The sequence below is a fragment of the Platalea leucorodia genome, assembly GCF_965183815.1.
Source record: "Platalea leucorodia genome assembly, chromosome: 8".
NCBI classification, from domain to species: Eukaryota; Metazoa; Chordata; class Aves; order Pelecaniformes; family Threskiornithidae; genus Platalea; species Platalea leucorodia.
Window position 1 is genome coordinate 15,333,557 of NC_138830.1, and position 27,853 is coordinate 15,361,409.

Genomic DNA, 27,853 nt, shown 5'->3' on the forward strand with positions numbered 1-27,853 from the left:
GAACTTTTTTCAGAAATACTACAGGATTTCTGCTTCACAATTTTAACCACTTCCTATCAGTTGAAGGTTGGAAGGATGTTTTGGTGGCATCAAGTGATTACACCATAAGGTTATCTGCAACTTCTTCAAAGGTAGCAGTATCAGAGACTGTCAGAAAGACGACAATATACTAGAAGACCCTGACAAAGGGTTTTCCACCATTTCTCTCCTTGAAGGAAAGGAATAAAGAGGGGCAAAATGAGAATGATACAAAGTTAGTTCAAACAAACTAGTATGTCTTAACTTGAAGAGAGAGCAGCACACTTCTGCTCACAAATTTTAGTCACAATTTCTTGCTTTCTCAAGTGCATTCTATACTTCAGCAGGTATCAGTAATTAAAAAAAAAAATATATATTTAACGGTATAGTTCTACAGTTAAATTAAGCCAATCTAAGACCATATTGTCACCAAATAGGAGGGACCCATATTAAACATAGTTGCGCCAGAAAGTACCTATACTAGCAAGCACGTCCAACTCAGGGCAAAGTTTTTTGGAACAGCTAAGGCAATGTAAAAGCTCCCTGCTGTCTCAGGGGAGGTCTCACTCCCCACCACCTTCCTCTAGCTGTGCTTCTGGCAGTGAAGTTTCCTCTTCCTCCTCCCCATAAGCGTTAGTAGGTTTCACACCCCTTGCAACGCTGACTCAGCTCACTAACCTAGCAGAAAACCATCCAGTCTCTTCTGCCAGGGCAGCTAGCTCATTGAAGGATCCAATAATACAAGTCACGGTCACCAGAAAAACCCGCGGCAGAAGCAGCCAAGCTGGCAGCAGAGACAGGAGCAAAGGAGGGAAGAACAAGAACTCTGACTTCTGCCAGGGGTAAGCCATTCAAACCTTCTTCTCCAACTTCCTCCACATCCCAGAACCACACGATTGCTAAAGCTGACGCAAAGAGGAGGCATGAACACACAGCCAGAGACCAGAGGAAGAGCAGGACGACTTCCCTCCACAGCCAGAGCTCACGCAGCCTGTGCCAACCACAGAGCCACAGGCGCTCCAAACACAGGCTCAGCACAGGACAGGAGGGGCACAGCAGTGACACATCACATCAAGTCACGGAGCTGTTTGCCTCTCCATCAACTAGCAGGGTGATACCAGGCACAGAAAGTGGGCCTATGTGCACAGACCAGCCACGCATCCAACAGCGAGGCAGCATTATGTCGAGTAGATACAATGGTGCAAAGTATATATTTAGAATGGATAAAAGCATAGGGAAAGATGAAGGGGAAAGCGGCCCGACATAAGCAGAAGTAAGCCTACAGCAGTGACAGACAAGCGGTCACGAGTGGGGAAAAACAAAAGAGTACATGCCTTGGTCTGACAACAGGAAGTAAGAGCTTGTACACCGAGCCTGTTTAGCACTGGCACCCCAACAGCGGGCAGACCGAGTACGGACGCATGCAGCAGACGCAGGCGGGAGACACGGGGAGCTGAAGTGTAAGCGCAACTCTGAAGAATCGGAGATGGACCACCGGGGAGTTCCCGCTCTTGAGCCTGGGCAGGCATTGCTTCGGCTGCTGAGCGTTTCCCTTCGCGCCCCCGCATCTGCCCAAGGGCGGGCGACCCCCGCAGTGCTCGCTGCAGACTGGGCCGCCTCCACACGAGCCCCAGGCCCCGCGCGTTGCCCACCCGGCCGCGTACCACGCGGGCTGGCCCCTTTCCTCACACCTCCCGCCTCCCCAGAGCCCCCCCCAGCCCAGCCCCTCGGCCCTCAGAGCCCCACGACAGCCCCTTCCTCGCACAGGGCCCCGACCTCCCTACGCAGCCCCTCACGGCCCCCCGCTCCGCACACGCTGCCCTCCCACCCCGCGCCCCCCGGTCCCTGCCCCTTGCCTGTCCCGCGCAACCACCTCCCCGCAACAGCCCCGGCCCCGGCCTCCGCTCTCCTCAGAGCCGGCTGCCCACAGCTCGCCGCTACCTGCCACTCTCCGGGGCCCTCGCAGCCCGGCCCGCCCCAGCAGCCCCCTCCCCACCCGGCTGCGCGGCCTGTCACCCCGCAGACACCCGGCCCCGCTTCCTGCCCCCCTGCGCGGCCCCCAGCACCCTGCCGCTCCACCGCGGCCTGTCCCCCCGCACGACCCCGGCCCGGCCCCTTCCCGGCGGCACCTGAAGCGCGGCGAGTCCTTCAGGCACTCCTCGAAGTCCACGGTCACCTTCATCCTCCCCTGCCGCGGGGCGCGCCGCTGCCTCCGCTCCTGCTGCTGCTGCTGGTGGTGGTGGTGTCGGGGCGAGCCCGAGGCGAGGCGAGCCGAGGCCGGAGGCCGGCCGCCGGGCGGGGCTAGGCGGGGGCGGCGCTCATGGAGCGGCGGCGGGGCCCGGCGGCAGGGCGGCTGCGGCGGGGACGCCGCGACGAGCAACACCTCTGCCCGCCTCCCGCGCCCAACCGCGACTGACAGCCCGGCCAGCCAATGGGCGGCAGCCAGCAGCAGAAACAGCCAACAAGATGCCGGTGTAGGCGGGGTTTCCCCTAAATCGGCGTAGGGCGGGGAAAGGGCAGCCAGTCCATCCAGTCGCAGGAGCAGGGGAGCGCTCTGACCAATCACAAGGCGAAGAGGGAGGGAATAGTAGGAAGACCGCCCAATAAGTGAGCCACTCAGAGGAGGCAGCCAACCGCCGGGCGCCGTAGGGATTACTTCCTCATCGAGCGTCTCAAAGAGTGACAGCCTGGCAAGCCAACGGGAAAACCGCCTTTGGCTTCCCACCAATTGGCAAGCTCCATTGCCACGGCTACCCGGAAGACCAATCCCAGCGCTCATAAACGCTGAGAGGGCCGCTCCAGCGCTGCGATTGGCTGGTTCGCCCGTCGCTCGCGGCGGATGACGCTGCCGGGGGCGGGACGAGGCGGCGGCGGTGGCGGCGGCCGGCGGGCTCCGGAGGGGCTGGGCGGGCGCTGCCCGGCCGATCCCCGGCGGGTCCCCGGTAACTCTGTAGTTTTTCTTAATTACAGCCCTCGTGAGGGGCTCAGACCCGCGCGGGAAGGCCCGGCCCGGCGCCCACCGGAGCAGAAAGCGCGGCAGTGGCTGCGGCGGGGCCACAGGCGCTCCCGCTCCCCCGGGCAGCCGACGGCGCCGGCTGAGGGTGCGGCGGCGGCCGAGGCCCCGCGGAGGAGTTCCAGCTCCGGGCGCTCTGCGCTGCGCGGCAGTTCTGGGTCTCGGAAATAACCGTAGGGCTGCGCTCTTGGGGGAGGCTCAGAGCTGTCCCGGGCGGAGAAGGGCGATCGCGGGGGAGCCGTGCCGGGGAGCCTCCGCCTGAGGCGGCTTTTGGCAGGCGCTTCAGGCGGCAGAAGGGCTGTGTCAGAGCGAGAGGGACCGCGCCCGTCCTCTCCCGCTTTGCAGCGAGGCGCTGCCGAGCGCTGTCGGTTGCTGATGCCTTAAGAGAGCTTTGAGAAGCGCGGCGCTGCTCGGCGTTCCCAGGTGCGGCCGCGGCAGAGGCAAAGGCGGCAGCGGCCCCGGCTCACCCTCACGGGCAGCGACAGGGGAGCACAAGTTACCGCTCTCTTCAAGTTAAACCTGGCGAAGAGGCAGCGATGTCACCCCAAGTCACAGGGACGCCGTGCAGGGAGGATGACGTCAGCTGATGACGTTCACTCTCGGCTCCTCCAGGAGTCTGAGGAGCCGCCGTAGCTGCTCCCAGCGACGCTGCTCACCCCCTGCAGGGGTCTTCAGGCCCCCATCACCCGCACCCAGCTTCACCTCCGTTTCTTTATCCCTTTCCCTTATCCCACCCGCTCGCTCTCCCCCGACTGCCCCGTGGTCTCGCAAGGAGACGCGGTCGGCACGGAGGATGGAGGGGAACGCAAGACTTCTTCCTTTCCAAGAAGCTGAATGCCTGCTGTACCCTTACTGCCCCTCCCCGGGTTGAAGTCTCCTTCCACAGAAGCAAGGGGAAGCTTTTTGGTTCAGTCAGTTGTGGTTTAGGGTTTGGTGTGGTTTTTTTTTTTTTTTTTTTTAAGACTGGTGAAATGTCAGATCCAAACTACGAGTCACACAGATATGATGATTGTATATTTTCGTGAGCTGTCCCTCACCAAAACTAACCAAACTACCGTTGGTTTGGTTAAGAAGTCAAGCGCATCCATCGCACCCACACAGAAAAAGCAGCAAGTTAAGAAATTTTTGTATCACTTCGCCTGCATTTATGTTGTGAAATCCACTTTTCAGCTGAAGTGTGCAATTGAAAAGAGAGCCCAGCTCTTTTTTCTGGAATAGAGTTTTACTTCCTAAGGAGCAGTTGGTGTTAGTCATTTTCCATTACTCAATGCTAGTGAGCGATTACTCAATGCTGACCATGAAGAGACAGACCAGTCTTGCTTTAATCCGACAACACACACAGAAAATTACCTTGAAAAATGCAACCTTTTCTGTGGTGCTGCTATCTTAAATGCATGATTCGGGTTCCCAGATCTACCCTCATGTCTAGGTAGCCAAGCAACCACAAAATCTGGAAGCATGTACAAACGGATGTCTATCAAAGTTACACTAAGGAGTACTTCCTCGTTTGCAGTGACGAGGAAATTGCAATGTTGGTTTAAGTATTCATCTATGAACACACCTGCAAACCTTACAGTAGCTGCCAGTTTCTTCTAAAAAGCTCCAAGAAGGCAAACCAATACATCTACTATTAGTGCCATAATGCAGTAATGAAAACAATGGTTTTATTTACGTTGTGACACTTAACACTGGTTTCAAACAGAATAATTACATTTGTGAGGTGGTATCATCATAAACACCACAAAAAGCATGTTACAGAAACAAAGAGTTCTGGTAAGATATACAAGTTTAACACGAGAGAGCGAGCTGTGGAAAAAATGCTTGCAGTGTCCATGAACTGTGTACAACTCAGTGAGAAAGAAACTTTAAGGACAGAAAAAAAAAACCTTTAAAGATGGAGTTAAGGCTCTTATTTGCAAGTGATCTTCCTATTGGAAGCATATTGAAAATATTTTCTTTAAACAGGATGCAGCTTGAGGATTTAAACCTGTGCAAGAAGCTTCACAATTATGATGCTGTGGAGCTCAATGTCCACGTTAGTAAGGGCTGCGTGTCTTTTGTTTCCTCTTTACACCACTCTCTACTGCATGAATGAGCTTTTATCATGTGCACCCCAAGATTAAGATGTGCATGCAAGCTAAGTCCCCATCAAATGTAAAAAGAGGAAAGGCATTTCTTCTCTTGTCCCCATTCAGCAGGGACCTATGATTGATATTTCCAGAATAGAAAGAAACCAGGCATCCCTTTTTAAAAAAAGCTATATAGAGTATCTGTAGTTACTGGAAAGCAAACTTGCCTATTTTAGCTTTTAAAATGCATGAAGGTGTAAGCCTGGATAAAATCAAGTAAACCAGCCTTTCAGTTAAAAGCAGTGTCAGGTACATTGGGTTGCACTCCAGGGGAGTGAGATGAAGGAGCACAAACAGAATTTTTGGTAGCACTGAAGAGAATTAAGAGAAGAACAAAGACTTTAATAAAACCCATAACTAAAACCAGTACAAGTTCCAAAATGGCATCTAACTAAAACTTGGGGGCTTGGTGGCACAGAAAAAGGGAGATAACCCAGACAGCTCAAACTCCTCTGACCGATGAAGAGACCTACTATACATTCTGAGGTTCATTTAAAACCCTCTTCATGCATTTACATATACTGTACCTCCCTCAAAGCTACATACCCATGTCATCCAGGATTTTGGAAGCCATTACAGGAAAGGTCTTTACTGGAAGTTAGCAAAGTTTTTTTTGTTTGTTAAACAAAATGCTTTGTAGGCATTGTAGGCACAAAGTAACCCCGCTGAGCACCAAAATGAAAATGAGATCTTGGACGCAGAAAGTGTGGGTGGAAGGAGCGCAGGACATTAGCTCAAACAAGAACTGCTTCTGATGGAGTCCCCATCCCTGGAGGTATTTAAAAGATGTGCAGATGAGGTGCGTAGGGACATGGTTTAGTGGTGGACTTGGCAGTGCTAGGTTAACAGTTGGACTTGATGATCTTAAAGGTCTTTTCCAACCTTAACGATTCTGTGATTCTGTGATTGCGGGTACAAAGTACCCACTTGTACTTAACCACAAAGTACGAGTAATCTGTTTTACAGCATCGCAGAAGGCCTCTGCGTTACCCATACACATTGGTCAAGTCTGGACCCGTTCATGCTCCAGTCTGGAAGTAATGCACTGTTGCTGAGTGCTGCCACGCCCTCAGCAGGACTTAGCTGCCCTAGCTGGGGCAGCCCAGGCCACCGGCTGGGCAGTTGGAAACACAGGTCGGTGCGGACATTCCAACAGTCTGAACACTGCAAGCTGGTACAGAAAAGGTGCAAACTTAAGTTTTGAAACCCTATTCTTGGGAGCCAAATTTAAAGCTACAGTAAGTGACTTTAGAAGTCATAAGTATCTAAGTGCTTACTCTGTGCCCCTGTTTATTCTATAGAAGTGACCATGTTTGATACAAGAAGAAATAGCATTCTCCATATTGAAAAATTAGCATCACCACACTGGACTGAATCAAGACTTCAACTCTTTCCTGTGAAAAGGTGCTTTTAATCCTGATTCAGGCCCTTAGAAGACTAAATATCCCGCAACTGACAACCCTGTTACCTACTAAGGAGAACAGACGGTTAGGAAAGGCACACTGCAACACCCCATTAGCACAACTCACAGGTATCTTTGGCAATGCATCCATTCTACTGACTTATTCCTGTATAAATCTTTCAAAGGACAGCATCCCTTTGCCTTATTCACTCTCGGTCTCTCTGAGATGTCATGAAAGCTCACACTTGAGAATGCATATAACTGTAAAATAACTTCCATTCCTTTATTCAAACTTCACATATACAGTGGACAAAAAGACATTTTAAAATAGATCCATATAATTATATGGATTTTTGCAACATATCAAATTCAGATCAAAGTTAAGATATACACTGTATTCCATAACCAAGCTAAAGCTTAAGTGTATACTTCATTTGTGTAATAAAACCCAGGAACTACTCTGAATAATGGAACATTCACCAGTCAGATTCCACTGAGTGGGAAGTTGTTGACAGCAATTTGGAGGTTCAGAATCCCTCTTTACAGGGGCTATACAACCACACTGTAAACAAGTATTTGAATTAGGCAGTTTCCCTTCTATTCTTCCAAACAGCCTTCATTTTACAAAAAGGAGCTGCTGTAAGTTGCAATGGATACAAGAAGATTTAGACCAGTGGTTTTCAGTATGCAGGTTACCAACCCCAAATGAGTAGGAGACCATCAGCAGTTATCTTTATATAAAGAACAGCCAGAGCCTAAACTCAGCTCATCTTCACAGTCCTGATGTGGATTTGCTCACGGTTGGGTGTTTTTCCTCAGGTGCTAGTAGCACAAGCACTCTTCGTGCAACTGGAAAGGACCAAAGATTTGAAACAAGAGCCAGAAGAGTGACAGTGGATGTGGTTTTAAGAGAAAAGTTGGAGGGAACTTCCATGTTCTCACGATAAGCCAAAGAGCTCCACAAAACATCCAGTCCCGATGGAAGAGATAATGACAGTTAAATGCAAAGTTCAAGTTAGCACATTTCCAGTGTAAAAACATGCCCTCCACCAGACATTAGTACTGCCTAAGTCAGAAGCTAACAACTGACTCCAAACACCACTCAAAAAATAATACAGCTCTTCTTGTAAAGACTGGGAAAGTACAGGTAGTAACATACTGAAATCTAGATTAACAGGTCAACATTTTACAAAAAAGTTGTAAGACTTAAATAATCCCTTTTTAAACTGCTTAACACATCTGATAAATAGCTTGCATGTCAATCTGATATATGCTGTACCGTTTGGCTCTTGAATCCCAAACCTTTCCATTAGAGATACCACACCTAGAACACTGTCAAATAAATAGTGAAAAACCAAAAGATACCGTCTGTTTCGAAGCATGAAGAGTAACAGTACATTATGCAAGATAATCAGCGTTATACATAGAGGGAATGCCATTCTGGTTGAACAGATTATGAAGCAGTATTCTCCATGAAATACGAGGCACAAGAATAAATCAATTAGACAGGTTTTTCTGCCTAATGGACAAGTCTAAAATTAACATTCTTGGCAATACAACATTGTAACTGATATGCTTCTCAATATTTAAGAGCCTTAATTGCAAAAATCATGAAGCGATGTTTATATTTGTGTCTTTGACAAGCAGTTACAGTTCTGGACAGATTTCTTCTATGCTGTGCGCTCTGCTTTCCAGCTGGTCACAAGTAGCATGTGCTGCATAAGAAAGATTACAAAAAACAGATAATTCTTCACACTCATTGAATATTTCCAAAACACACACAAAAATCCTCCTGAAATCATCTTTGCTTCTCCAAAGGTAATGTTTGCCAACCCACTTTAGCAACCTACAAGCTTTCAGTTTGAGAGTGCAGAAACTTCCAAAATAGTTATTTCACCCTGATGTTCTGAAGAAGTGGCTAACACCCTTGTGCAGCATACCAAGCACTGAACGCTCACCACCCCTGGAACTGGGAGGATTTAACCCAGGAGTTAGGAGAGAGATCAATTTGCAGAACTAACATAAGAGGTTCCTGAAACGCAAGCAAGCATAGTACTTTTCAGGTCAAATTTCAATTCCACATAAGACATGTTAAAACAAAACAAGCTTATAAATGAAGGAGCATAGTCTGTTGTGTTTTTCAGGAAGTCGTTAAACTGATGGTTTTGAGCCAAAGAACAGCAATAAATCAGAGAAAGCTCCTTCTCATTAGTACTTTTCATATGAAAAAGCTCACCATATATATATAAATGTGTGTGTGTGTATGTGTGTATATATATATAAATGTGTGTGTGTATATATATATATATATATGCACACCTGAAAATTCAGCTGCATAAAGCAAAGATCAGAGAAAACCACATCCAGATGATAATAATCTTTAAAAAAAGGCCAGCTAGGCTTCAGCACAAGTTAGACTTGGTAACAAGTGCAGTTTAACAAGTGAAAAGCATAGCTAACAAGCAGAACCAATTTGTGTCTGCTCCCAGCCTTCTCACTTCAGTCATCTCTAGGGTGATGCTCACTGTGGTTAAGAAAACACCATGTATTCTGTATCTACCAAAGGCCAAAGAGCACACCCAGTCAGCTGACAGCTAAGCTGATCAGCAGTATCTGAGCAGGGTTATCATAGCAATGAATGCTAAATGAACCATAGGGAGAGAACAATAGTTTTACTGCTTGTCGATTGAACTGCTATAGATCACACCCTTGTATGTGATACTTTTGTGTAGCAGAAGACAGGTCTGCATTGAAATCATCATGCTTAAATCTACCTACATCAGGAATCTTTCCTTCAGTGATTTCAAAGAGAATTTTTAAAGGAAAAGTGTTTGTGGAGAGGAACAAAGGTCACTACTTTGCTGGCGAAGTCTATTTACGTCATTCATGGAGTCATAAATAGGGAGTAGCCAGAGAAATTCCAGAGAAGCTGAAAGGCTGAAGCAAGCAATCCTAATGCAGTCTATTACAACTTGAACTTTCTTTTCCACCAAAAAGCTTGGCTGCTAGAATCCACATGCATGGGATAAGTCACAGCTACTTGAGGCAAGAAAGGAATGACCCATCCACTTAAAACACTTGGTAGCCCACAATGAAGACAGGGGCAAAAATATACAAACAGTTCTCACCATCACTGACTGGACTGGCCATCTTCATTTCAATCGGCAAGAAATCTCAGTCTGTAACCAAGAAGCGCAACTCATATTAGCAGATCTGGTGGTATCTGACAGAAGCCTTCTTAAAAACCTGTCCTAAGTCTTTAGCTCCTTCTTCAAAAGGAGTGTGTAGAGATTAGAAGAGTACTGTTAGTTTTACTCAAATACAAAACAGACAGCATTAGAGGGTAGAAAGGAGCATTGGATAAGAGAAGCACAGAACCTTTAAGGGATCTTCATGGACCAAAAAAATTCCAAGTGAGAAGAGGGTCTCAAATTGCCTGAAAAACAACCCAGGAGCCAGCACAGCCCTAGAGTCACAACAGACCACTAAGAAATGCCTCTTACGTCACATCTCTATCTGGAATGATCACCAGTACTATAGGAGTCATGTTATTCCACTGGAATAAAAAGACTGCATGCCAGCTCTCACTTACATAGACAGACAGTCTCAGACATAATAGGTGAGCGGTAGCCACACCACCAAATGATCTCCGTAACTTCAGAGGGACGGAAGTCAAATGGAAGAAATTATCAAAATGTAGCTACAGTACAACATGCAGAAAAGGACAGACATTTCCTTTGCAGTTAAACGCAAGCGTCAGAGCAGTTAGTCAGTTTAACAGAGTGAAGCCAAAATAAGCCATCACAAAAATCAGCTCCTGCATCACCCAGTACACTGAGTAAAGAAAACCCTCCTTTTCTGCTCTATAAGAAAGCACTTTAAAATACAACAATTTGAAGTCAAAGAGCTCTTCAAAAGCTATCCAGATGAATAATCTTTCCACACACTTACAGTCCTAACAGGGAAATCTCAGGAACAAGAATATTAGTAGCATTTTGATCCACTTCCATGAAGGAAACAACCAAATTGAAATACTGTTTTAAATACCCAATGGCTTTACATGACCAAAAGCATGGCATGACCAAGAGCACAGACTAGCAAAAAACTCCAAGTAGGGAGTGTTAAAACCTCCTATTTGAGAAATGTTCTGCAGCTCCAATATCTGTTTAATTAACATTTATGAATAAGGAGATTCTTTTGTGCCCTCAGAATACAGATGAGAGAGTGATAGAGATGTCATCTCAAAAAGGTTATTTCAGTAAAACTGACATTACTTTAACACAGCTATGTTGCTGAACACTTATCATCTCAATGTAGGAATTTCTTAAAACATGGGCAGTGGCAGAAGACAGAGAGGTTTACTAACAGTTTCATCCATATTCCATCATCCTTTGACCAACCCTGCCACAAAGAATCCCACGTGATCAGTCCGAGGGCATTCAATTCACCAGCTGCTACAAAAGTGAGACCAGTACTTAACCTCAGAAGAGCTGATCAAGTACAGAGACCAAAAGCTATGATAGTTGATGCAGAGATTAGGAGAGAATGAAACATCAAGGTTTGTTAAGCAGAATAATACAAAACAAAATGAAGAATTGAGAACTACATCAAGTTAATGGAAAGTATTTCTATATGCTGTGGTGTGGAGGTGAACCGGTTAGTTAATGGGTTGATAAACTGACAAACAGTTACATTTATGTCATCTATTGGCCATGAGCAGTCTAAAATTGATAATTACCAGTTGTGGCTCTGAAGCTGGTTATGAGGCAAGGTGGAATGGACTTCAACAATAGAGATGGAAAAATGCTGCAAAGGTGTGCCTTCTTTCCACTGGAGAATGTGCAGCTGGGGAGCGGAGTTGCCTCTGTTTTACAGCAGAGTGCAGAGAGATGGCAGCTTCAAGCCATGGAGAAAGGTCATAATGTTGCCTATTGGAGCCCTCCTTTCCCCTGGAGAGTGAAGTTCTAGTAAATAGCCATTATAAGGCATATGGTAAGTTACTGGATAAAGTCAGTCCATTAATGGGTCTCAGACACATACCAAATGACCCTTTCGGAGCAATTATGAAGGCATTAGTCCTCCTGTAATAAATAATGGGACTAAAATGTGCAATCCACAGAACTTAAAAACACGGAACTTTGCAAATCACCTTTTTATTATGTGGAATTTAAACTAATTTTAGAAGAGTTCCTAGTTCACGTGGTTGTGAAAAGCAAATGTGAACCAAGTTAAACCCATGCAGCATCTTCCCAAGTCTGCAGATTGTGCTAACGTCTCATAGCTTTGCCAAGCAACAGATGAATGAGGCTTACAGACTTTATTGCCACTAGTCTCATGAGCAACAGATGTCTTTTTTTTTTAATGCCAAAAAACTTGTTCTAAGTGCTGTTACACACAGAGGTGGGTAGTGAACAGCTGTAATTATTCACCAGAAGGCCACCACAAAAATCAAAGACTTTTATTATACAGTATACCCTTTTCACCCAGAGAGAAGCTTAAAGATGAAAGAGAAGGTGTCAGCCTCTACAGTTTTATGAGCTTTCTATCAAGAGACAGCCCTGAAGCAGGTTCCAGAAACAGCTCCCAGCTAAAAGTCCCAGACTTTCTTTCAGTAGCTGCACTCAAAGCAGAGCTGAGGGTTTTATCCCATACTATAGAAATGAACATTACTGCTTAAGGACAAGTGCATACTGAAGTCCTGACAGCCGTTTTAAATTACAGCTCTTACTTAGGAAGTTAGATACACTCCTCTCAACAGGGAGGAAACATTCATGCTAGTTTCCCATTGCTGGCTACAGGATCGTTTGGGAGCAGAACAGGAACTGAACCACAACATAAGGCCAGGCTCTCCCGTGTGGCCACAGCTTTAAGTGTTCTGTACAAGACAGCTCTTCCTTTAAAAAGGATGCTGGCAACTTCACTACCAAAAGTCAGTTACTCTGGGGAAACAGTACAAAGCAGAGGTGTTTGCTTTCCTGTTATGTCACCATAAGCAAAAGCCCACACGCTTAATTAGCAATACTGATGGCTTTGGTACCATGCTACAAATCTACCTATCAAGACAGCATGCAGTATTGCACATTGAGCGTTACATACGTACTGTACCCTTTCTATTCATTCTCATACTTGAGTGTATTAATTTCCCAACAGCTGAAAGGACCACCAGTACTTAAACATGCTTTTTGAGTAATCAGTAGCTCACCATGTTCAGTAGCTTCTGTATTCATTGTTTCTACATCTGCAGCATCATGCATCTCTTCATCCTCATCATCATCCTCGTCTTCACCATGTAGTTCTTTCGCAATGAGCTGTCTTGCCAGTTTGATGTTTCGTCCTTCATTGTAGTGCATTTTTCTCTTCATTTCAAACTGTTTCTTTTTCTCTGAGGACAAACAAATGCAAATACTTATTTCTTCCCTTTTTAAAAAAAAAAAAATCAACTTATTTCCTCTTCAAAGAGGAACTAGTTGCTTCCTAGGTCAAATTTATTCCTACCTTGAAAGTCCGTTGATACACGGTCAAGCAATCACTGAATTAAAATTATTTTCTTCAAGCAGTCGAGTGTTCTTTTAAATGAGCCTGACTTACAAAAAGGCTAGTAATTAATGGACTGGAATGGCTGAAGAACTTTTAAAAGAACCTGTCTGCAAGTAAGAGCGAGTCTGAACCAAAACAAGCATCTAGTAACAGCATACGAAAAAGTTTCGCAAGCCTTGTTTCTAAGTAAACTTAAGGACAAATTGAGATGTACTGGTGGGACAGAAGACAAACTTTTGCAGATGTCTGACTTGACTCCTGGCTAGCTACCAAAGGCCAGTTACGAGAGATATATTTACCACATGTAGAAGAAAATATTTTCCACTTTCCCCATGGCCTGAAGCCTAACTTTGCTCCATATATTGAACATTAGCAGGTCTAGCAGTAACGCATTATAATTAAATTAAACTTTGCTTATTGGCAGCCCCAACACTGTTTTTTTCTTCCTCTAGAATAGTAAGGTTACATGCTCAAAGTTGGGGCCAGGAAAGATGAGACGCAACAGCTAGATAACACAAGCCTGAAACCTTAGAAGTATCATTGTTTGACTGCTTCCTCAAAATGTTCTAGCCCAAGCTAACACAAAACAACATCTCTGTTGAAGATGCATGAGGCAATCTGCTTAGGAATAAATGTAGATTTCCTGCTGGATCCATCTACCAGTTGCTTTGAAAACAACAGAAATATCATCTGTATGTCTGCAAGCAATTAGTAGCATCTTAACTGCAGCGGTACTCATTGAATTGTTAAGTCTACCTGAAATATATTCAGATTAAGAAGTACTCCCTCACTCCAAAACCAGAAGAATTTCTTACTTGAGAAGTCTAGGTTTAAGAGGAATTCCCACACCTTAAGCTTGTATACAAGGGGGGAACCAGTAACAGCAAATTCCTGTTTATATGTAGATCGCAAACCAAACAGTCCCAATTACAAACAAACAGCGTATTTGTTCAATCTTTTACTTACCCTTCAAAGAGTATTTATCTCCATTTTCAAATGATAACATTTTTCTGTTGGACAGTACTACTTCTTCCCAAATATTTCTTACTGAAAAGCTGAAACTATTTGCAGGAAAAAAAACAAAACAAAGAAAACAACTTATGCCTACCTCGTTCTTCAGGTGTTAATTCTTCATCCTCTTCCTCCTCCTCACTGCTTTCTTCTTGCTTTGCTATAATCTTGGGTCCTTTACCTTCAGCTGCAGCTGCCAGTCTACATAAAACATGCAATACAAAATGCTGAAGCAGCAAGTTATTGCTATTTGAAATACATGACATTTGAGAACACTCATACAAACTGTTTTTTTCATTATTTTTGCCATATTTATGTGTACTAACAACTTGCAAGAGGTTTGAAGTACCAATGGCACTACCAAACACTGAAAAGTACTTAATTTGACAATAGCAGAAGTTTGACTGTTAGAGAAACCAGCAACACCTTTCCATAAAGAAAAACTACTCCAGGAAAGAGAAAATTATCTTAACATTTAGTCAATTTTCCATGACAATACTTACTTTTTACTCAACACATCTGCTTTTAAGGGCTCATTTGATTCTGAATCACTCACTGCATCCTCATCATCTTCTCCTACCATGCTTGGAAGGCAAACAAAGAAGATAGCCTTTATCAATAATTTGCTGCTTACAATTTGCTTGATAAAACAGTCAAAACCTTACAACATTCAATTAAAAGACACCTTTAATACTTTAAAAACTTTCCAACTCTAATTTAAACACTGATATGAATGACAACTGTATATTCTAGTACACAGATGCTAACTGAAAAACAATAAAAATCAATGCAAGTCAGACTTATTTATTCCATTCAAAGCCTAAAGCCTGTTAAGACATAAACCTTCTAAAAATTCACTTTGTCCTTTTTCACAGTTCTCCTCGATAGCTATAAGCATTTATTTAGAAGCTTTGTAAATCTGAATAGGTTGCATATATCCAGTAGGCCTGCACAGTCTGTCAGGCAATCAGCTACAGTAAATACTACAACATCTACAAAGTCAATTTTGCTGTAAAACTACTATGTCACCTAGCATCATTTTGGACAGCAGTTTAGCAAGCCTACCTGTGATAAGGAGTACTTGGCTCATCTATTTTCATCAAGCCATAATCTTTGCCTGCTGGGTGGTACGTAGCTATGATGTTCATTTCATCCCATTTCTGGGATTTTTTACTGAAACAAGAAAACAAGGTTAAATTTTCTTATTTTCTAAAAACAATTAGTTCTGTTTGGCCACAGAAAAAGAACGTTTAGAACTTCTTTTGACCTCTACTACATACTATGCACAAAGAATATTGTTATGACACACAGGCATGTTCAAAGTACGGCTACTAAACGCTGTTCTATACATACTTTAGGTAAGTCATGACAAATTATCAATGCAACTTAACTTCCCTAACAATTCACAATAGCTAAATAAACTCAATGATCTATAAATGTATTTTTATTCATATACATACATATATCTTCTCAAGAGACTACCAGTCTTGTTCAATCACTGTCCCATTAACTGCTCGTTACAAGTTACTGTAAAATCGTTCTTCCTCTTATTACAACCCACAACACTTCAACAAAACCAAATAACTTCCACCTCACCTCTGCTCAGTGAGCTGCTGTGATTATTAGCGAACTGTTGCATAAACAATACCAACCAACAAATAACTTCCCGCAGTAAAATAAATAGCACTGAACAAGCCGGTTATTAATACCGCTTTTGTCATCCTAAAGTGGAATCACAAAACAGAACTGATTCACTGCTGTAATTCAGCCAAGGGAGTTTCACATTTTACACAGACAGACAGCAGTGATGTTACATTATGTAGAATTTCCTCAGTTAATCACAGAATGCACCACTTCATCTGTATTTGCAGAAAGAGAAGTCCACCCAGGACTACATAAGCTAGAAGGAAAGCAACAGCCTTGTGGCCAGAGGAAGAGTCACCCTTCCACTGATCTAAAAGCCACAGAAACGTTTAATCAACAGAACCCACCAGGTTCCACATTTTCTCTAAAAAGGTTACTGCAAGCTTCATACAAGGTGGTCTTTCCCTTAGACTAAACCAAGAAATTTAGCTTTAGAATAGTAAAATAATTCCACTATTTAATATTACCTTATGCATTAGCATACTCCTGAAGTGTTGCAAATTATTATTTAAGGAAGCAAATGTTACAAGGCTTTGTTGGCTTTTGTTTTGTTTTTGGGGGGGAGTAGTTGGCTGTAAGACTTTAACTTACCTACTCTTACTTAAACACAGACTGTTCCAGTAACAAATTACCCAATTTGAAAAATATATTCAGCCTCAATAATACAACTGCTCTTGAGCAGAATGCTATCTGTAAAACAAAACTGATAAAGAAAAATTCCAAGCACAAGCTAAATTTTACATTTATGAAGAGCACCGCATAATACAATGGCTAAAAACTAAAGGCATAAAAAAACAGATGGAGCAGTTAATGCTGAATCCTACATGGCACAGACTTACACACCAGAAATGAATACAAATCAAGCGAGCTTAATCCCCTTAGCATATAGTAACCAATGCCAGACACTCATGTTTGAGGTTCCAGATCTATTTAATCATTTTGTTCGAAATGCAACACAAGAATTGCTACCTAAGCGGACAACACGTGAGTCAGATTGCCTGCTCTGGCAGGGTGGGGAGTCATGAGCTTCATGATGACAAAGCAAGAGCTTTAGTCTAGGAATGCCAGTTATTCAGACCTATTTATTTAGGAGTCGAAAAATCACCAGTTAAACATCAGCTAAACACCTGCTTAAAGTTCATCTATGACTAACATAAGATGATCATACGGTTACATAGTGAGCACATGAGAATTTTTACTAGCCATAGCAGTCCAACAATGGTACGCAGCCCCTACAAAGAGACAGAGCTTAGCTGAAGAGGAAATGTGACAGATGGGAGAAACTCCCATCACACGGACACATTTGTGTTCACCACACTTGCCCAGAGCACATCAACGTTTATTGCCTGGGCTCACAACTCAATACCTAAGAATAATATTGGCAACCTTAGAAGAATCTCTTTGGCATACACTGCTGTCGAAATTAGACAGCCTACAGCTAGCAATTCAGTAACTTACAAATAGAAGACTGAGGAAGATTTTAGTGGTTTAGTTTTTCACACTCATTTCTTTAAACTTAGATTCCAACATTAAAAGCCTTGGCTGTGGAACACCTCCCAAAGCACAATTTAAAATTCAGCTACAAAAAAACTACCATTAGTGGCAAAGAGACAAACGTGTCATTTTACCCCTCCATGTAAAAAGCCATCACAGGAGGGTGACTAAGTGCTCTAAAAACACACGCCTCCCTTGATTGTCTCCAGTTTAGCATGCTTAGGCATGCCTGAGCAGCGTAACATTAATGATAGAGCTTAGGACCATCACAGGAAAATGTTTTCTGACACCCCTTCAGATACAGAAATATGAAATGTAATCTTCCTTAGGAAAATCAGATTTGGAAAAATCTCAGAAGTGCTCATTTGTATTCTCTCACATCTTTAAATATATATAATCATTTATTTTGAGACCACACCTTGACAGGCGAGAAGTTTCTGCAGCAATATTACTCAAAGGAACACCTCTCACCCCTCACTTGCTCCTACCATTGCAGACTCGACTCTTCCCTGTTCCAACACAGCTGTTTATACACACACACACACACACACACTTACTTAGTTACTTTGAAAAATGCCAGATCAGATCCTTCACAAGCTCTTACAGGAGCCTTAAAAAATACCGTATACCAGGAACGCATCTACCATTAAACCATGATCTCAGCTCTTAGGATGCAGCACCAGTGGTGTCCCAATTTCACAAGCTTCCCTCTTGCACCATGTTTTCATTAAGGAAGTTTTCCAAAGAATTTTATCATTACTAACAACAGTGCAAGGTCAATAATGATGCAAATACAGGAGAGCTCTACTGAACAGGGTGCTTTAAAAGATGATAGTTGACACAACGAGCTCTTTCATCTGCAGCTATTTTTAAAGGTTATTCAGATCTGAATTTCAATATTAGAAGTAAGCAGAGAGGCTGCTGATAGAGGTGCACGAAGAAAACAGATACCTTAGTTTATAAACTAATTTTTAATCTTCAAGGAAAATCATGCTGTACTGCTTATCATTCTGTTAAGTACAAAATTATTTTTCTGAAGTCAGAAATAACACTGATTTAAATGAACTGTTGACGACCAAAAATAATACCTGCACACAGACCAGCTTTAAATGCCATATGCTGATCTTTCCAGGAAATCTTCCAATGCAGCCTGCCAGGTTTAGCCAATATCCTTTGCCTTGCAAGGCAATTTCAGAATTAATCTAATTGACCTTATTGATTCACACTGGTACACAGGAATAGAAGCTGGACTCCTGCCCACTTAACTGCTTTGCAAGAAATTACTGTGTACTATAACCAATACACCATATACTCAGGTCATCAGTTTGTAGTCTTAATTTCTGATCGTTCTTCAAGATGGCACAAAAGAGACTGCAGTAAATGAAATAAAGCCTACCAACAGCCAGTTTGACTTTATGTCTGGTGTGGTAGTAAACACCTCATGCTACATCATATTCAAATTAAAGATAGGAAATAAATTGCAACATTTGTGTAGCATACTGCTACTTACATTCACGTCCTTCAAAAACATTGTCTCATTCCTTCAATTGCAATAATTTCTCCCTGGAAAGCAGGAGCAGCTAACACAGGCAACACAGCAAACTAAAAACTTTTCGTTCTTACCTTGCTGACTTTAGACTATATTCATGACTTAACTAGGCAAAGCAGAAAGGAATACTACCATAATTAAAAAAAAATAATTGCATGTCCGTTTTATTTTATCGTTATTTCTCTCCTTGCAAGAGTGAGATCCGAAATGAAGAAAACTGTCAAAAGCAATTTTAGAAACATAAAGTTCAGGTCAAATCCTGTCATCACAAGGTATGTGAAGACGGAGTCTCAGAGCAAGGTTAGGCAGCGCATACTGGGTGCTAACATCAGGAAAGTGCAAGAATTCTTACTGGTCAAGGGCAGCTGCTGGCTGGCTAAAGACCACTTCTTGCATATTTGGACTAACTCCGCATGTTGCCATTAGAGCAAGATTTTCTTGTCATTCAAAATACAAACCACATGGCCAATGCATATTCTCAAGTGTGAGATCTTTATAGATGAATCTTGCGCAACCAAGAATACATCTTGCTTGTGTTTCAGCCCAGGAAAGGTCCTCTCCCCAGGGACACGCTTCTGGTTACAGAGAAACAAGCGCCCTTTGAGAAGGCCAAGAATGAATCTCCCATGGCAAAGCGCATTTCCCAAACTGCAAACCATCCCCGTAGCAACTGCAAAACCTTTCTGTTTGTCTTTCTGAACGAGCATTTAACGATAACAGTGCTTCTGTTGGCATTTCCTAAACAGCAAAGAATCGCATCAGCTCTTTCGGCTCCGCACCGCGCTCTCGGCGACAGCCACCGCGACAGCTCCCCGCTCCCCTCACGCCGGCCGCCCTCACCTTCTCCACCCCGGGGCACAGCCCCGCCATCCCCGTCCGCGCCACGGCCCCCGCTCCAGGCGGCACTGCCGCCTCGGCGGGCTGCCTCCGCACGGCCTCCCCGCGGCCCGACCACCGCGGGCGGGGGGAATGGTGCCCCGGGCCGCCACAGCACCCGGGAACGACCCGCGGGCCCGCCTGCCCGCTCAACGCCGTCCCCAAACTCGGGGCAGCCCTGGAAGCCCCCGCTGGAGACGCCGCCTGGCAGACCGCGCCCCGCGGAGACCCCCGAGGGCGGCCGGATGCAGCGGGGCGGAGGGGAGGCCCGCCGCCGCCCCGCCACCACGGGGACCCGGCCCTCACCCGTGCTCGTCCTCGTCGCGGGCCGGGCTGGCCCGCCGCCCCCCGGGGGCCGCTCCCCCCGCCGATAACTTGCCGCCGCCCTTCTTCAGGATGCCCTTGATGGGCCCGCGCCCCGCCGCGCCCGACGTCGAGGCGGCCGGCACCGAGGCCGCCTCCATCGCCGCGCCGCCCGCCCGCTTCCGCCCGCCGCCGCCGCCGCCGCCTCGGCCGGCCCCGCCCCGCCGCGCGTCAGAACCGCCGGCGCGGGGAGAGGGGGCGGGCCCCGCGCCGCCGCCTCAGCCCGCCGCCGCCGCGCCCCCTGGCGGCCGGCGGACCGCCAACCGCCGGGCTGCTCTGCGCCTGCGCGCCCGCGGCCGCCCCTGGCTCGCGCTTCGGTGGCCCGGGGCGGCGGGGGCGCGGGGCTCCGGTCCGGAACGGCCGCTGCTGCCCCCGCCGCGCCTCCCCGAAGTCCCCGCCGTGCTGCGAGGTGCCACTGCGGCGCTTGGCGGGACAACCCAGGGCTGTCCCAGGCCTCCGTGACACGCGGCAGGAGGCAGCGCGGAGGCCGGAGGGCGCGGACATGGCGGCTTTCTGCCGCGGAGTGAAGCGCTCCCGTTTCCTGCAGCGCCCGCAGATCCCGGTTCCCGGCCGGGTCCGGGGGCGGCGGCCGCCCCTCCCGCGGTGGCCGCAGGCTCCCACCCCAGGGCTCGGTGCCTGCACCGCCACCCCGCCATGGGCTGGCCGCGCAGCTGCGAGGGGCCGTGGGCTGCCGCGTCGCCATCCGGCTGGGGAAGAAAATAGGAACCTGATGAAGCAGGGATGAAATGATCCACCCCAAAAACCTAACGCACCCGGGAGCCACCGTGCGGCTGTCGGCATCCTGGCGTGGCCCGGGGATGCGGGTCGAGTGGTCGGTTTTGTGCCACAGGAACTGTGGCATTAGGATTTAAAAGTTCAAAGGGGTCATGGCTTGAAGGTGGCAGTTGTTCCTGATCCCTGCCAGGCCTCCCTCCCATCTCGGCCTCCTCCGACGGGTAAATGTTAGTGAAATGCTGGCTCCCTGCCCAGCTCCTGTAGCCCTCCTAGGGCAAGACAGCGCTTTGCTGTGCACCCACACCGATCGCGGTCCCACCACAGTAAGGGTAGAGCATTTCCTGCAGATTTACAGTATTCTGCGTCCACGTCGTCGTTTCTTCATGTCAATAAAAGCAGCAGATGGGGGCATTGCCAGCCAAAGCCACGACATGGGTTTGCTGGCATGGCTCAGATGATGGGGAAGCCCACACATCCAATCTCAGAGAGCTGGAAAGGCCTGCAGGCTCCTGGAGCCAACCATTTAACTTCAGACATGGTTGCTCATGTTGCATTGCATCCCTGCTCTTGCAGTGCCATGGCCGCAGAGGAGGGGCAGACCCTGCACGCCGAGCCCCCCACAGCCTGCTCGAAAAGGTCATGCAGCTGGGAAGGTACAAAAGCCCCGAAGCAGATATTTTGATTTCATTTTTAATGAGTTGCATCAATGCTATTCAAGCAGAGTTGTCACGGTGCCTGGTGAACACCTGCCAGGGCAAATGGAGTGCCAGCGGGCACTCGGCACATACAGAAGCAGTGAGCAGGATGTCAGGCAGAGCCTGCCGTCTCTCGGTGTTCGGGAAAAGCCTTGGGAGGAGCGGACAAGGGAGCAGACCCTTCTCTCTCTGGCTGCTTACAGGTACTCTCAGAGCTGACCGCTTGGGAGTGCAGGACCAGCCTCACCTGAGGCAAGTCACGTACAGACACTGGGGAGGGAGCGATGCTGATTTTTTGGACATTTTTAGATTTCTCAGACTTCAAATACAAAGGGCCAGATCTGATTTCCAGTGACGAGGTCTGCTGACTTGGCAGTAACATACACCTACAGGCCTGCACCAGAAAACACGACAGACCCCCAGTCTCAGTTCCCAGGCTGCAAGGACTGACCCCCCCCGTGCCTGGGCGTTGCTGCTGGGAAGGCAGTGCCTGCGATGTAGCTCAGACACCGTAGACTCCTAGCAGGCCCAGAAGCATCAAGATAAACATGGGAAACAAACCTGCCAACAACAAAACAAACAAACAACACTGTGATGAAAGGCTTTCCCCCGGGACTAATACTTGCACATCACATCTCATACCCTTTCCCATCCACATACTGGAGGACTCACAGCAACAGCAGAGCTTCATGTCTGCACTTCTGGGTTTCTTTTCTTCACCCATTAGCTTTGAATCAGTCAGTTACTCTGCAAAAGTCAGAGCAAGATGAAAAAGCGGGGAGAGCGATAGAGGGAACGACAGCAAGGAGTAACTGAGGGCTGGCAAACTACCGTTAGCAAAAGGATTATTACGTTTCTCTGTTACATAGAGAAATTCTAATGGATAATAAAGAAAGCAACAAAGTTCATTGCTGGTCTGGTGCTGTGTCACTGCGTGCTGGGAGTTACATCTCAGGAGGGCAGTTAAGTTGATCCGTGGGAATCATTTTCTCGGTGTCGATCTTGTAGGACTGGAGAACGCTCTTCAGGTGCTCCACGGTTTCTGGGTGCATCTCGGGAGCTCTTGATATAATCCAGGCGTAGTCAACGTGGAAGAGCCAGAGGATGTTGGTGCAGGAGTAAACCAGTGAGTAGTTTTCATAGTCGGTGGAGATGACCCAGTAAGGGGCAGAAGGCATGACTAGGAGAAAGAGAGGCACCGTGAATGCCGTGGGTAACTGACTCTGAACTGCTCTGCAGGACTAGAGCCATGGCTCCTGGTGCTATTCCCACTTCTGCTGCTCCTGAGCCGCATAGTTGTGGTCAGTACAAGGAGCTATAATTTATAAAAGCCTATCAGGACTCCTTGTTCTGCCCAGAGGGATTCAAGAAAGGCACAAAGCCCTGACTAGGAAGGACTTGCTGGAAAGTTAACACTATGACCGGAACAGCTCGGCTGGGCCACTGACAGCCAGCCCAACTCGTACCTGTGTGAGGGTGCTTGCTAGTGGGAAGGAGCTGCCGGGCTGGGAGCTGATACTGGTGATCTGAGGAGCACGAACCACCACCTCCCTCCCCACCACCCCCTGCCCCAGGTGCCCTGTCCCATGGAGCCAGCTGGAGTCTGGGCGGTGGGAATCAGGCCATCCCACCAACACCAGCCACCTGGGCCAAATTCTGTTCTCCATCAGGCTGCTACACCCAAAGCATCTGCTCTGATGAGGGACAGCCACTCCAGCTTCAAACCATCAGGCAGCCGTAAGTGCCTGGGATTTATTTCTGATCCACTTAGGAGCGCCAGGCGCTGTTCTCTGGGGCTTACGACCGGTGAGGGTGGTTGGGGTTGCGCACACCGTGGATGATGCTGTAGCAGCGCATAATTAAGTCTGGCTGCGCTCATGAGCAATAATTGTATCTCCTTCGCAAGTACCCCTGCTCCACCCATTTCTCCAAATAACCCGTCTGTGTGAGTGCCACGAAACAGCCAAGGAAAAGGTGTGAGGGAGCAGAATAAAAAGGGAGCCAAGGAGAGACTTCTGCTCTCTCTCCAAAGTGTTGCTGTGGACAGAGGAAAGTGCTGTGCAATGTGAATAAAATGCACTGCACCTCGGCAGGCCCCTGTCATATGTTACATTGACAAGGGAAGAAAAAGCAAACAAAACCATATTATTAATGGTTATTAAAAGGCGCTTGTAAGCAGAGGCAGGGTGGGCTGGTAGCTATAGTGCTGTGTTCAGAAAAACAAGACTATTCCTGGCCCTTGCAGCGGCTGTGGGGCTGCCTCCCCCACCTCCCACCCTCCCTGTCCCCATCTGCGAAGGGACCTGGAGGGACAACAATGCTGCTGCTAATTTTTGCTTTGAGATCAGCTGGTGAAGAGTGCTCCACCAGTGCAGGGCCTGTTGCCATAAATGATGTATAAATATCACCAAACCACCCCCTGCTGGTCACAACGCCTGTCCTAACCCTATGCCATTGCCCCGTTGTGCTGCGCTGAAGTCACCAAGGGAGCTTTGCCTCTTGCTTTGCTAATTTTGCACCCCGGATGACATGGCAGCGGTGCCTGCTTCCTGCAGGTGCTGCCCTCCCGCGATGCCTGCACCACAGCACTGCCGAGGCCGGCGGGCAACAGGGAGCCGGTGGAGGCTGCGAGCCTCCCAGCCATGCACTTACACCAGTTAAAGCGGACACCCAGCTTGGCCGGCTCCTTTACATCCATGTGCATAATTTCTCCTTCGACTTCGTTGACTTTGCCATTGGAACTAAGGGGAGAATCACAAGGTGAGAAATAAAATGAGGTGAGTTTGAAATCACTTTTTGGCTTCCACTAAATCATCCCTCCTGACGCATCCACCTGCCAAGGGGTGGCTGAGACGCATACCAGGTAACCACAGCATCCCCAGAGGGACAGCTCGCCCCTGGGGATGGGTCCAGCAGCACCCAGGGCACTCCAGGTCCTGGGCCAGGCGCAGCAGGGCAAATGCTGTCCCCAGTTAAACCACCCCAGCACCCCAGAGTGCCTCTCTCCAAGTGCCCCTGCCAGCGGGGTGCGCTTCAGTGCCATGGGGATGGTGACGGAGAAGAGGGAGAGGGAGACTCCTCCGTACGGGATGGGATGATCCCAGAACTGTTCTCGGATGTGCCAGGGAGCAGCTCAACTCCTGCTCATTGTGGAAGGCATGTGTTCACATCTGTTTAATCACCTGCGTTTTTTCCAGGTCACGGCACATTCCTCCGCACACAAATTACCTGTCCCTGCTTGGTGAGCCAGGGTTTGTTTTGCTGCTGGTTCAGAGCACTGCCCTGCTGGCAGCAAGCCCTATGACTCGGGCTGCCCATCTTACAATTGCATTTTTCCCTGGATGCCTCAAGACCTGGATGCTGCCTGTGGGACAGGAAAGTTTCACGCTTCCCTGTGAAACAGGAACACCCAAGGAGGCAGAAGCTAATGCTGCCAGCTGCAGAGGTCAAGGGGCTGATGCTGGAGCCATGCACAGTGCACACCTGACCCAAAATATTTCCTGACTGAGCTGCTGAAGTGGTGACGCCAACAATCAGATTGATCTGCCACAGATGAATGCAGGCGCAAATCAAGGGTCAGCTGTTTGCCAGGCGCTGCCCTAGCAGCGGAGCTGCAGAGCCAGTGCTGCATGGTCAGCGAGCGGCATGGACGCTGCTCTCTGCCGGACACAAGGGATGTGTTGCTGCGTTGTTGTTATTGTGAGCCAGAACAAAGTCCCCATGCCATGCCAGGAGCGCAGGGGACAGCGCTGCATTCACTGCTCGCTCCCTCTCATTCATTCAGCAGCACCCCATGGCAGCAGGGGCTGGTGATGGAAGCAGATGATAAATTAATATCTGCATCTGTCCATGCAAAAAGCCAGGAGAGCTCGGGATAATTGCAAACTGTCAAGAGAACAATCGGCGCGTTCACTTTGCTCACTGATTTAAATGGGCAGCAATTGCCGATCCCCTTACAGAGCGGTTACTACCAGTGCAAGGTAAATGCTCCAGAAAAAGCCTGACAAATATTTGCTTAAGTAAAAATGACCCGTGTGCTTCACCTTCCCTGCCACTTTTCATCGGGTCCCTTTACTCGGGAGCAGAGAGGAGCACAGGGCACAGGCACCTCTCAGCACGCAGGGGCACAAGTTGGTAGCTGCAGTCCCGTAACCAGCCCCGTAACCTGGCCCTGGGACAGGACCCGGGAGATCTGCCTTCTCAGCCATCACTGGGGATCACAAACCAGTTCGGGGGAGACCCAGGCTATTTCACACTGAGGTCACCATGTGCATTTGATCTTTTGTCACTACTCACCTTGGACAACGAAAGAGAGACCTACTTGAGCCCCAGGGAAGCACAGGCAGAGACCAGAGATCCACATCTCTGCCGTAACCGCAGCAAAGCCTGTTATCCCAGCAGAGTTACTGCAATCACAGGATGCTTCCCCCAGCCCCCTCAGACCCAGAAACAGGCAATTTGGAGAAAAATGACCACCCAGGACAGCAGGAGAGGTGACAGGAGTGCCACAGATGTGGTGAGGACACAGCCCGAACGCAAACACTTACAGCAACTCCTTGTTGATCACCTTGAACTTCCCATTCTCCTTCAGCGAGTAATTTGCCTGGACGCAGCTTCCTTTCTCAAAAGCTGAGGGCAGCTTCTCTATCTCGTACCATTTCCCCAAATACTGATAAAAGAAAGCCCAGAGAGCTAGATATTTTTAGCACAGGAGGGCTGAGGCAGAGCAGCCCGGCTCGTTTGCCTGCACGGTTTCACCTGCTCGGTTTGTTTGAGCACCCATCTCTGTGGCATGGGAGGCTGCGGGGGGTTAGCGGGGCCACAGACCCGCGCTGGCAGCTCCGGCACAAGGTGTCGAGACCAGACCCACCAACCCCCCGCCTGCACCCAGGCATTTTGCTGTTGCTCCCATGCCCCCTTAGCCTAACTCACTACCCACCGCAAGATTTTTAGAAAGCTCTTCACACCTTGTTGATATTGAAGTTTTCTTGGACTGGTGGATCTGGGCATGGTCCCATGTGAAACATCTGGGCTCTCCCAAAGCCGAGGAGGCCGAGCAGGACTGAGAGCCTCACTGCCGTGCTCAGCATGGCTGCGCCGGGATGCAGGCGGGAAATGGACCTGGGGAGGAGGAAAATAACTGAGCTGGGGCATCCCTGGAGCAGAACTGTGTGTGAAATAGGGCAAGAAGGACAGAGCATCTGCAGCAGGGCACCTTGGGGGCACAGCAAGGAGAAAAGGATCATGAGAAGAGCACAAAGGCACTGTGTCAAATAAGTCCCCAGCCCAAAATGGCCTCAAGCCCTGCCTCTGCTCAGGCTGTGCCCAGCAGCTCTGCGGGAAGCAAGGCAATGCCTGGTGAGAGTACTTGTACCTGTCACCCACACCTGACACCTAGCAAGATGCAGGGGTGATAAATGCCTGAGGACGTGCAGAAGCATCATCATCTGTCCAAAGCTGTTGCAAGGGGACATGCAGAGATGTTTGCTATAAAATGCTGGAGCACAAGGAACATGCTCCAGAGCTGGGGCAGGGCCGCACTGCAGGGTGAGGAAGTTTTTCAAGCACCAAATAAAACACGAACCGACCCCCAAAAGCATGCTGCGAGGAGGGAAAGGACACATTTTCCTGTGGAGCAGAGGTGGGAGCTGTGCTGCTCACCCCCAGGCAGCCCCTGGAGCTAGGATGCTGCCCACATGCTTTGGGCTCTGCTTGGGGCAGGGTGGCTCGTATGGACCCTGCAGCACGGGGCTGCTCTGCTTCCCTGGCCAGAAACTCCTCTGCAGGAGCAGCGGTAGCATTTTCCCCAAGTTTAAAGGAAAAGCCCAGTCTGTCTCCAGCTGCAGGGCATGGGCCCTGCTGCGGACATAGACACATTTCCCATTTTGAATCTCTTAATTCAGAAACGTACCTTGGCTGACGAGGTGGAGTGATGCTCTGGGGAGGACCAGGGCTGGAAGGAAGAGCTCTGTGGTGAACTCTCCGCCTCGTCGTTTTATAAGCGTGCTGGGATCATCATTATTCAGGACTAGCACAAGCCACTCCCTGGTCCTCGACGTGTTTTGTTTTTTTGGCAGGCCAGTCAGCTGCCTTAGATCGGCAGCTGGTACGAAGCTGGAGATGGGCTGAAACTTGGCTGCTCACCCAGGCAAACAAAGGCACCCCACATGTCTGGGTATCACTCCGCAGCTGCAGAGCTCTCTGCCGTTTGGCTGCCAACAGGACCCTCAGACCTGGGTGCAAATGGCAGGGGATGGGGAGAAGTGCCGCAGCCTTTCAGAGGGGCTGGGGACAGCAGCGGCTCCTGTCCTGCTCCCTCCGGCCCGGCAGCAGCCATCGCCGTGCTCTCACGGGGGACGTGCAGCCTCCTCTGCCAGGGACCACTTG

General features: G+C 48.0%; 3 protein-coding genes across 10 annotated transcripts in view; all 3 read right to left on the reverse strand.

Annotated features, from left to right (window-relative positions):
* Nucleotides 1-2,283, reverse strand: part of ACAP2 (ArfGAP with coiled-coil, ankyrin repeat and PH domains 2) — a 69,258-nt gene extending 66,975 nt beyond the window's left edge. For all 3 annotated transcript variants that reach the window (XM_082320487.1, XM_082320486.1, XM_082320485.1), the window contains exon 1: nt 2,148-2,283. In XM_082320487.1, coding sequence (XP_082176613.1) covers nt 2,148-2,200 — 53 coding nt within the window. In that variant the 5' untranslated portion in view covers nt 2,201-2,283. The remainder of the gene's footprint in view (nt 1-2,147) is intronic.
* A 4,541-nt stretch (nt 2,284-6,824) lies between these two features.
* PPP1R2 (protein phosphatase 1 regulatory inhibitor subunit 2) lies at nt 6,825-20,138 on the reverse strand. 6 transcript variants are annotated; one of them, XR_014228938.1, is made up of 8 exons: nt 19,980-20,138; nt 15,176-15,283; nt 14,614-14,694; nt 14,208-14,311; nt 12,765-12,944; nt 11,301-11,511; nt 9,691-9,741; nt 6,825-8,277 (listed from the first exon to the last, which is right to left on the reverse strand). XR_014228938.1 is itself a non-coding variant. In XM_082319114.1 (7 exons), the coding sequence occupies exons 1-6, from the start codon at nt 20,135-20,137 to the stop codon at nt 9,737-9,739; spliced, it is 636 nt and encodes a 211-aa protein (XP_082175240.1). In that variant the 5' UTR covers nt 20,138; the 3' UTR covers nt 6,825-8,277; nt 9,691-9,736. The 6 variants fall into 6 exon arrangements, 4 of the variants coding, with proteins under 4 accessions (XP_082175240.1, XP_082175238.1, XP_082175239.1 ...); XR_014228939.1 differs by having other exon boundaries at nt 11,301-11,526; XM_082319114.1 differs by lacking the exon at nt 11,301-11,511.
* A 2,272-nt stretch (nt 20,139-22,410) lies between these two features.
* On the reverse strand, nt 22,411-27,419 carry APOD (apolipoprotein D; the record flags this gene model as incomplete). The annotated part of the gene is made up of 5 exons (XM_082319899.1): nt 27,378-27,419; nt 26,434-26,587; nt 26,014-26,135; nt 24,119-24,207; nt 22,411-22,646 (listed from the first exon to the last, which is right to left on the reverse strand). Exons 2-5 carry the CDS (start codon nt 26,554-26,556, stop codon nt 22,411-22,413), a joined length of 570 nt encoding a protein of 189 aa, XP_082176025.1. The 5' UTR covers nt 26,557-26,587; nt 27,378-27,419.
* Between the last annotated feature and the right edge of the window lie 434 nt (nt 27,420-27,853).